This window comes from Nicotiana attenuata, unplaced genomic scaffold, assembly GCF_001879085.1.
Source record: "Nicotiana attenuata strain UT unplaced genomic scaffold, NIATTr2, whole genome shotgun sequence".
Lineage (NCBI taxonomy): Eukaryota > Viridiplantae > Streptophyta > Magnoliopsida > Solanales > Solanaceae > Nicotiana > Nicotiana attenuata.
The window spans coordinates 118258-127437 of NW_017671312.1; the positions used below are offsets into that span (position 1 = coordinate 118258).

At 35.1% G+C, this 9180-nt stretch overlaps 1 protein-coding gene across 1 annotated transcript; it reads left to right on the plus strand.

The window, feature by feature from the left end:
- Positions 1-4419: 4419 nt before the first annotated feature.
- On the plus strand, positions 4420-8929 carry LOC109207474 (protein DETOXIFICATION 54). The gene is made up of 5 exons (XM_019370403.1): positions 4420-4804; positions 4923-4978; positions 5160-5222; positions 5314-6186; positions 8129-8929. The coding sequence occupies exons 3-5, from the start codon at positions 5169-5171 to the stop codon at positions 8690-8692; spliced, it is 1491 nt and encodes a 496-aa protein (XP_019225948.1). The 5' UTR covers positions 4420-4804; positions 4923-4978; positions 5160-5168; the 3' UTR covers positions 8693-8929.
- Positions 8930-9180: the final 251 nt, after the last annotated feature.

Below are 9180 nucleotides of genomic sequence, written 5' to 3' on the forward strand. Positions count from 1 at the left end.
CCCCCCCCCCGATTCCCCGATGAGAGAAAGAAGGGGAAGCACAGATCGACGAAATTAGAATTGAGGTCGGGAACCCCAAATATCGAGACCCGGGAAGAATGAACGATGTATTGAAAATCAGACATGGTAAGGCGACGTGCCCCATACTAAGTATGGCTTTTGTACCTCGTAGTACAGAGGACGGTTATGCATTACGGATAGGGGGCCGTAGTATTCTCCCTCAACCAGATTTTACGACGCGAATCACATTCGGTGTTCATTATAGATCAACAATTACCAGAAATATAAGATTTTTACTTTTTTTAGGACTTATATTAGGATTAAAATTCACCTACTATATAAATGGGGAGTTTTTCTTTAGTTTGACACATTGTAACACGCAATTCAAAGCAATAAAATTTTACTTTTATCTTCTAGCTAGTGTTCAAGGCATTATTCGATTGTTCTTTTATCCACTCACGATCGAGCATGTACCGAGGGTCCAATCGAGGACGAGTCCCATTGTCCAATCTGTGATCAGGCCTGGTCATTATATTGCGATTGGTTTGATCATTTATTTCGTCTTTAATTCATCTATCTTTTATTCTTAATTCGTATTAAATTAATTTCATGTATCCTTTAAACCGCGTAAAAATTTAATTGTTACTTATTTTTAGGGTAAACAATTATAATTAGAAAATATCAATGTCATTTTTGTATCATCAAATTTCAAATCTTTACATGACGAGATGGAAAGTGTTACTCCTCCAACCAAAAAGCAACGGCGGAATGACTTCTTGGCTACTTAGACTTGTAGGGCATTTGAATGGAAAAGTTTAAAGTTCATGTATTGGCTTTCAAATACCTTACAAGTCTAAGTGCCCAGGAAGTCATTCCTGCTTCAAAATTTTTAAAGACTTTTGCAACACATAAAGATATTTAATGACTCTTTAAGTACAATTATATGCTAGAGGCATGTAAATAGATATTTTTTTCATTAAGTAAAACATCAACTTTGCTAAAACTTCTCCTATTCAAATAAAAGAAATATAAAATAAAAGTAAAGAAACCAATAATAAAAAGAAAATAAAACAAAACAACAGAAATATGTGGAAATTGCGGCGTATTCTTTTTATATTCCTTCTCGTTATTCCCTTCTTAGCCTTCATCTTTGTCTTTTCTTTTCTATTCATTAGTTTCCTGTTGCGACCAAACGCACTCGCAAGTATACGCGGTCGTCAAGTAATAAAGTGACTAAAAGTCGGATGTCGAACCCACGAGGACTTGTGATTAACTATTAACTAAATTAGACTATCCTAGATATCTAAACAAGAATTAAACCTAGAAATATTTGGTTCTAAAATAATTAAATAAAAAAATATAAATAATGAACTTTGAACAGAGAAAGAGCAGATTTTTATGATATCAATGTAATGAAAACGATCTAGGGTTATGGGCTATCTAACATTGCTATTGTAATCTTCAATTGAATTGACTAACTAATTTATCGAGTTTATTGGTTGACAGAGTTAATATTGCTCATAAGAATCTGTCGAGTTCTTACTCGCCTATTCAAGCTAACCTAACGCCTATATGTCTATGGAGTTAGAATCAACAAGAACGCATTTATAATTCCTGTATTTCAACCAAGCAAGACAATTAGGTATATGTCTATCCTAATTGCGAATCTGTTCCCCGATGCCCAGGTTCAAGAACTTGCTCTACTCAATCCTATATGCAATCTAGAATTCCCACTTTCGAGTTCAATTCAAGATCCGTAGATAGTATTCGATTGGTGATCAAGCAATCAAATAATTAAGTGCAGGATTAAATAAATAAACCAATATGATAAACTAAGAAATCAAAATCAATATCCGAATAACAATAGTCATGAAAGAACCACAACCCTATAACGTGAAGTTTAGCTCCACATAGACATGGTAGCAAAACAATAAATCATACAAAGAAACATAAAAAGACTGAGTTGGTGGAAGAAAAGATGAAACCCGGCCTCCACGGCGGCTCTGTGCTTGTGTTTTCCTCTCAAAAACGTCCTCCTCCTTCAAAATAGCGTTTTTCCATGTATATATACCAAGTAGGGTTGGGACCAAATAATTATACCTTCTCCAATGTGAAAAAGGACACTTTTCCCGGGTTTGACTAGCGCGATCGCGCTAGTGGCCCAGTGTTCTGCCTGACGAGCGCGACCTGAGCGCGATCACGCTATTGACACGCATTTTTCACCCTGTTCCGTTTCGAATTTGAAAAAAACGTAAAACATGAAAGTTGTAGCCCTTTGAGTTAGCTTTCCAACCATATATTGCGGAGCCCAAATAGAGTTTTTGTAAAACGTTATATCTATTTTACTAGACAGTGCGCAATATGCCTACTTGAGTCTTCGTTTGTTCTAACTATCATCTGTTGACCCCAAAACACGATCCCGGCTTAATTCCTTGAACTTTTACTCAGACTTTAAAGCTCCAAATCACTTGAATTCATTCCATAACATCTACATAGCTCGGAATCACTACTACAAGGCATAAAATACACCATTAGTGCAAAATACTAGCGGTTAAAGCTCAAACTCAATTAAAGTGCAGTAAATTAGAGTGTAATAATCGACTAAAATACGTAATTATAGCCTATCATCATTTCCCTCTCATATTCTCCAGTCCAAGGAGAATAGAGTACTTTACTTGAAAATACTTGCTCAATTATTTGTATCCTATCAGCAAAATAAAAAAAATTGTCTTACAAATAATAGGCAATTCAAAGAAGAAAATCAAAACATAACTTTCAAAAAGAAAAAGATAATTATCACAATACTTCAAAAAAGAATCAAAAGTTACAAAGTAAACCAAATACTTTATTTTATATACATGATCCAATCATACGAATAAAAGGAAAGGCAATTTGCTACTTACTACTTTATAAAAATCATAAGTAGAAATAAAGTAGAAAATAATTTCTATTTTACAAGAAACAAACATGCCAATGGCTCAGTAAAAAAGAACCTTCGCCTGCTCTGTGACTTTTAGCCCTAACACTTTTTACTGACTAATAGAAATAAGAAGTGTTGCCAAAATATCCAATGAAGGGCGTATTTGAATGTTTCAAATTTTTCCCTTTTACACAATGAGGTGTTATTGGTTAGTAGTTAGCAGACTTCGAACAAAGTTTAACTCATAAGTAATTAATTTGTGTCTAAACTAAAATACAAACAAAAGTTCATAGAAAATAAAAGCGAAAGAGAACACACAAGAAAGTAAATAGAGAAGAAAAGATACAACTTGAGACCTTAATCTTAAGAAAATAGAAGGAAATATAAATGCAAAATCAGTGTATAAATTTTCGAGTTCTTCGATACCACCTCCCGAAATATCGATCATTATTCAAGAGCCTACTTCCTCAAGCCAAACTAAAATATGAATCAAATGTTGCTGTAAATATAACTGCATTACTATTTCAGATAAAGAATAGAAAGGGTAATATTGGGTAGGGGTCTCATGAAACAAAATTATGATTTATATAGGAAAATGTGAGAGTTATGAATATGAAAAGCATGGGAGTTATGGATATATTATTAAGAGAAGTTAAGGTAGTATGAGTTATGAAAATGAAATTTCAAATTTTAAAGTAAATAAAGGACAACAAAAATAAATAAAGGAAATGGTATTCAATTGCTAAAGCTACGTGAGCTTTGTTCTAGAAAACTACTACATGAGTTTTTTATTACTCATTTGCTTTAGATTAAATGAGAGAAATGAAGGGGAAGATTAAAAAATATGAGATAATTATCATAAACTTACACATTAAACATTTGGAGGTTATGAATATGAAAGGGATTGAGTTATTGAAACTATTAAAAGTTTAAGTTATGAAGATAATTTTTTTTTTATTATAAAATAAATTGAAAGGATGATGAAAAATCCCCAAAAAAGGAAAAAAAAGATAAATATGTTTCTTGGCCTAAGAGAGGTGCCACCACACTTTCTTATTGCCCACTTTTATATATAGATATATATGTAAATTTTTAATGAATTTACATACCTATATTTATTTGATCTAATTCAAATTGACTTTCAAGAACATCATACTCAGCAACTTTGAGGTGTTACTAAAAAAAAAGATAGAAAGTCCCCTCATTTTACAAAAACAGGTAAACTAATAGTCTGAGCTTCAGCATCCCCACGAACAATAAATAAATAAATAAATAAACTGATGGTCCTTTCCTCTGCCCCGCTCCTCCATCTCCCCCTTCATACACACAATACACATGTCAATGCAATGAAACTGTAAAAGTAGTAGTGGAGCAGTAGTGAAAGTTGTACGTAGTATAGCATAAAATAGGCAACTAAAAAATCCCATTGTCTCATTCTCCAACCCCTCCTCGCCTCTTGTCTTGGTTTATATATGTTGAGGGAGGTCCCTATCAATCCATCTTTCTCACTCCAAAACAAATAGTAAATAAATAGAGCAGAGTGCTTTCCTTTTCTCATGTGTCTTCTCAAACTAGTCTCAGGTCACAGTCGCCGCCATTAGCATTTATTTGTACTACCTTTTCTTGCCCCTATTATCCTAGCAACAAAAACCTATATATATATATATAAAACCGTATCATAATATTATAAAATAAAAAAGAATAGAAAAATAGTTAATCCATTTTCACTATATATATGCATATCACCACCCTATATATATATATATAGAAATAGAACCCCATGATTTTCTTGGTTTTCACCATTTTCTTCCCCTTCTCTGTGAAATCTTGAAATTCGAACCAGTTTTTGGGTTCAGAAACTGATGTACAGGGGTATACCATAAGGTGGGTTGGTTTTGTTTTCATTGTTTCTTGATTGTGTAAATATAAAAAAGAGCAAGCTTGTACTACGTCTTGCTCTGTTTTTGTATTGATACCTTCACTTTTGTTTTTGCCGTTACAGTTTGAAGTGCAACTTATTTTGGTTTGAGGAACTGACAAGCACAGGGTAACTAAAAGGTGGGTTGGTTTTGTTTTCATGTTTTTGTTATTTATGAAGGAAGAGAAGTATATAGAGAATTAAACTAAAGGTGAAAATTCTTGAATACTGATGTTTGATCTTCTTCTTTTTACTGTTCTGATGTCTTGGTTTTGTGACGACTGCATGCTATTCTAAGGAGTTTTCTTGACTATTCTTCAGGCTTCATCAATGGCAGAGAAAGACCCTGACTTTTTGTCCCACAAACTGCCTACTCCTTCCCAGGTTTTCTTCTTTTACCCACAAAATTTAAATGCTTATGTTGATTTAGAAGAGAGGATGCTAAATTAAAGTTGCATTTGTGATACTTGAAAAGGTGGTGGAGGAATTAAAGGAGCTATGGGGAATGGCTTTGCCAATAACAGCAATGAATTGTTTGGTGTATGTTAGAGCAGTGGTGTCTGTTCTATTCTTGGGCAGGCTTGGAAGTTTACAACTTGCTGGTGGAGCACTTTCCATTGGTTTCACAAACATAACTGGCTACTCTGTTCTTGTTGGTCTTGCTTCAGGTCTTGAACCAGTTTGTAGCCAAGCTTATGGCAGCAAAAACTGGGACTTGCTCTCACTTTCCCTTCAACGTATGATCTGTATACTTTTGTTGGCCATCATTCCCATAAGTCTTCTGTGGATAAACCTTGAGTCCATCATGCTTTTCATGTGTCAAGACAAGGAAATAACAGCAGTGGCTGCAACTTACTGTATATACTCACTCCCTGATCTTGCAACAAACACTTTGTTGCAGCCCCTTAGGGTGTACCTGAGGTCACAAGGGGTGACTAAGCCACAAATGTGGTGCACTTTTATTGCAGTGCTGTTTCATGTGCCTTTGAATTATTTTCTGGTGGTGGTGATGGGGTTAGGGGTACCAGGAGTTGCTATGGCTTCAGTGCTGACTAATCTGCATATGATGGTGTTGATGATGGGGTATGTGTATGTATATGGGAGGTGGGAGTGGAGATGGACGGCTGGGATTGGAGGGATATGTGGTGGGTTGGGGCCACTGCTGAAGTTGGCAGTTCCTAGTTGTATAGGGATATGTTTGGAGTGGTGGTGGTATGAGATTGTGACTGTACTTGCTGGATATTTGCCTAATCCAAGACTTGCTGTTGCTGCCACTGGGATTATGATACAGACCACTAGCCTTATGTACACTGTTCCCATGGCCTTAGCTGGCTGTGTATCTGCCAGGGTAAGTTTTTCATCACCTTTTTCTGCTGAAACTGTCATTGTTTCTAGTATAGGAAGCATACTTAATGCTGACATGAAAAAAAAGGCGGCCCGTTGCACTAAGCTCCCGCTATGCGCGCGAGATTCGGGTAAGGGCCGGACCACAAGGGTCTATTGTACACATTCTTACCCTGCATTTCTGCAAGAGGCTGGTTCCACGGCTCGAACCCGTGACCTCTTAGTCACATGACATCAACTTTACCAGTTATGCCAAGGCTCCCCTTCAAAGCTCCCCCTTCAACTTAATGCTGATATGATGAGAGCTTTTATTATAAATTCTTGGAGAAAGCCATTTAATGTTTGGAAATCTAACTCATACTTCATATACTACGTTTTATTTGGTGGTATTTGATTGGACATAGAGTTTAAGAAACATATACTTTGGTATGTGACACGTGGGTTTATAAATATATTATAACATTTTCATTAAAGAAAAATGGGAAGTGGGAAGTTAAAGTTAGAGAGTTGTTAGATGTAGAAAGGTGGTCACTATAAGACTAAAAAAGAAAGAGTATTGTATATGGAATTATAATTTCCAATTTAACTATCTCATTTGTATGTTCAAGATATAGTCTAGCTAGAAAACCTCTTTTTTCTTCTTTTATGATTCTCCCATTTCATGGCTATGCTGTGAACTAAGTCAATTAAAAGGGAGTCAGTAATTATGTAATTTTGTGACAAGTCACTTTGTCTAGTCATGAAATCTGCTGAGCTCTTGCAAATCAAACCCACCAAAGAAAATCCTTTTGTTCGTGTACTTCAACTAATGGATGGATGATATAGCCATATTCCTGTTACTGCAATTATTTGTTAGCATAAATAAAGTGATGATTAGTTGATAATGATCTTTGTAATGTTTGCTGACAAATATTAATGAATGTTGTTGTGAATTGACATATTTAATTGTGACAAGTTACTTAGGGGGAAGGGTTGAGAGACAACTTGCTTCATCAATTTGTTGGATGGATTTGACCTCTTTGACTCAAATACATCGAAATACTTATTTGTCCTAAACTTTTTGTTTAATGATTGAGCAAGTACTTTTTAGAACTGGAAAGCAATTAGGCTATTGAAACCTTTGCTATTCATTATCCCAAGTGGCTGCTCATCTTTGGTTTCTTATGGTTGATATACTATAATGGAACATTTATTTGTATAGTTTGGTGAATAGAAATCCTAAAAGGGAGTGAAACGTGTCAACATTTTGTGCATATGACATGTAAGGAACCATAATGAACTTATGTTTGTTGTCTTTTTAAGATTACACTGTGTGTGATTCTTAGATTAGAGCCATCTTTTGCTAGGCACTGTGACATTGCTCGATTCTGTTATGATAAATGAACTTCATTTCCTGTTTTTGGTTTTTTTATCAATTATATGCATGAGACTGTTATGGAAAACTTGGTTCTTGATAGCATATAACTAACATACCAAAGAGAGAGAGAGGGAGGCTCCTATTATAATAAACTGGAGAAAAAACAGAAAAAAAATTCTTATCTAGTTTCACATAACCTTACTAAATCCTAAAGACTATGCTTTTTGTTCAGTTACTTGATTGCATCATACTTCATTTACATCCCTATTCAACCGAATCATCCATGTTGGGTGGTTACATAAATCTTGTGTAGCGACATCTACGATGGATTACATCCTCTTTTATGCCTAACTTCCATATCAATTGGCTAATATATGACATAGCCATTTAACCAACTAGAGTTGACCAAGGATTTCATGACTAAATACCCTTATCTCTTTTTTTGCATATTTTATATGTTTGGCATTTTACTAGCAGCATCTTAATATTGTAACATCTTTGACTTTAAATGTTATGCCATTTTATCTTAAACTTGGATATTATAGAGTTATCTTTTTGTAATGGTATACTAATTTAATGTCAAATTCAGGTAGGGAATGAGTTAGGAGCTGGGAAACCATACAAAGCCAAGTTAGCTGCAACAGTTGCATTGGCTTGTGCATTTGTGATTGGATTCATCAATGTTTTATGGACAGTGATCTTCAGGGACAAATGGGGAGCCTTATTTACAAAAGATGACATGCTTAGAGCACTTGTTGCATCAGTCTTGCCATTAATAGGGCTGTGTGAGCTTGGAAACTGTCCACAAACCACCGGTTGCGGGATACTCCGTGGAACGGCTAGACCGGCCATAGGCGCCCGGATCAACCTCGGCTCATTTTACTTCGTGGGCACCCCAGTGGCCGTAGGATTAGCCTTCTGGCTAAAAGTTGGGTTCAGTGGCCTATGGTATGGTCTCTTATCAGCTCAAGCAGCCTGTGCTATCTCTATACTTTATGTTGTGCATTGCTGCACAGATTGGGAAGGTGAGACATTGAAAGCCAAGAGGCTGACCAACTTGGAAATGATGGGGCATAGAGATGACACAAGTGATGATGAAGAACAAAATGTCCTTTTGGTTAATGAGAAAGACAAGTTTGATGATGTTCTATAAAAAAAGGAAAGTAAGAAAACAAAGTTCAATGAGTTTGGAATTATTATGTAGGGACTGAAATATTATTTGGAAGGCTTCTTCTTTTTTGTTTTTTAGGAGGGACTGAAATATCTTTTTGTCGTTTAGTTGCTTTTCTCAAGGCATGGGTTTGTGAAAAAAAGGCAAAGGGAATATCATGGTGTCCCATACAAAAATGTTCCATTATTTCAGGCTCTATACAAAAAACATTTTGCTTTGTGTTGCTCGCCTATACTCAAGTTCCTATTTTATATATAGATGTATCCTAAATTTTGGTGCACCTATAGTCAGCTTTATTTTTATGGTTTTTTTTTTTATATATAATTTAAATACTTAATTTGTTTAGTTGTTGCGACCAATAATGTTGCTTTATAGGGATTAAGGGTAGAACAACAGACTAACTAGTCATCATAGACCTATAAGAGTCTTTTGATAATTTAATTGGAGAAACTCTTGTATTGGATGGATTT

Coding starts and splice junctions, on each gene's coding strand:
- LOC109207474 (XM_019370403.1), top strand. CDS start 5,169: ATGGCAGAGAAAGACCCTGACTTTTTGTCCCACAAACTGCCTACTCCT. Junction 5,223..5,313: donor AACTGCCTACTCCTTCCCAG/GTTTTCTTCTTT, acceptor ATACTTGAAAAG/GTGGTGGAGGAATTAAAGGA. Junction 6,187..8,128: donor CTGGCTGTGTATCTGCCAGG/GTAAGTTTTTCA, acceptor TGTCAAATTCAG/GTAGGGAATGAGTTAGGAGC.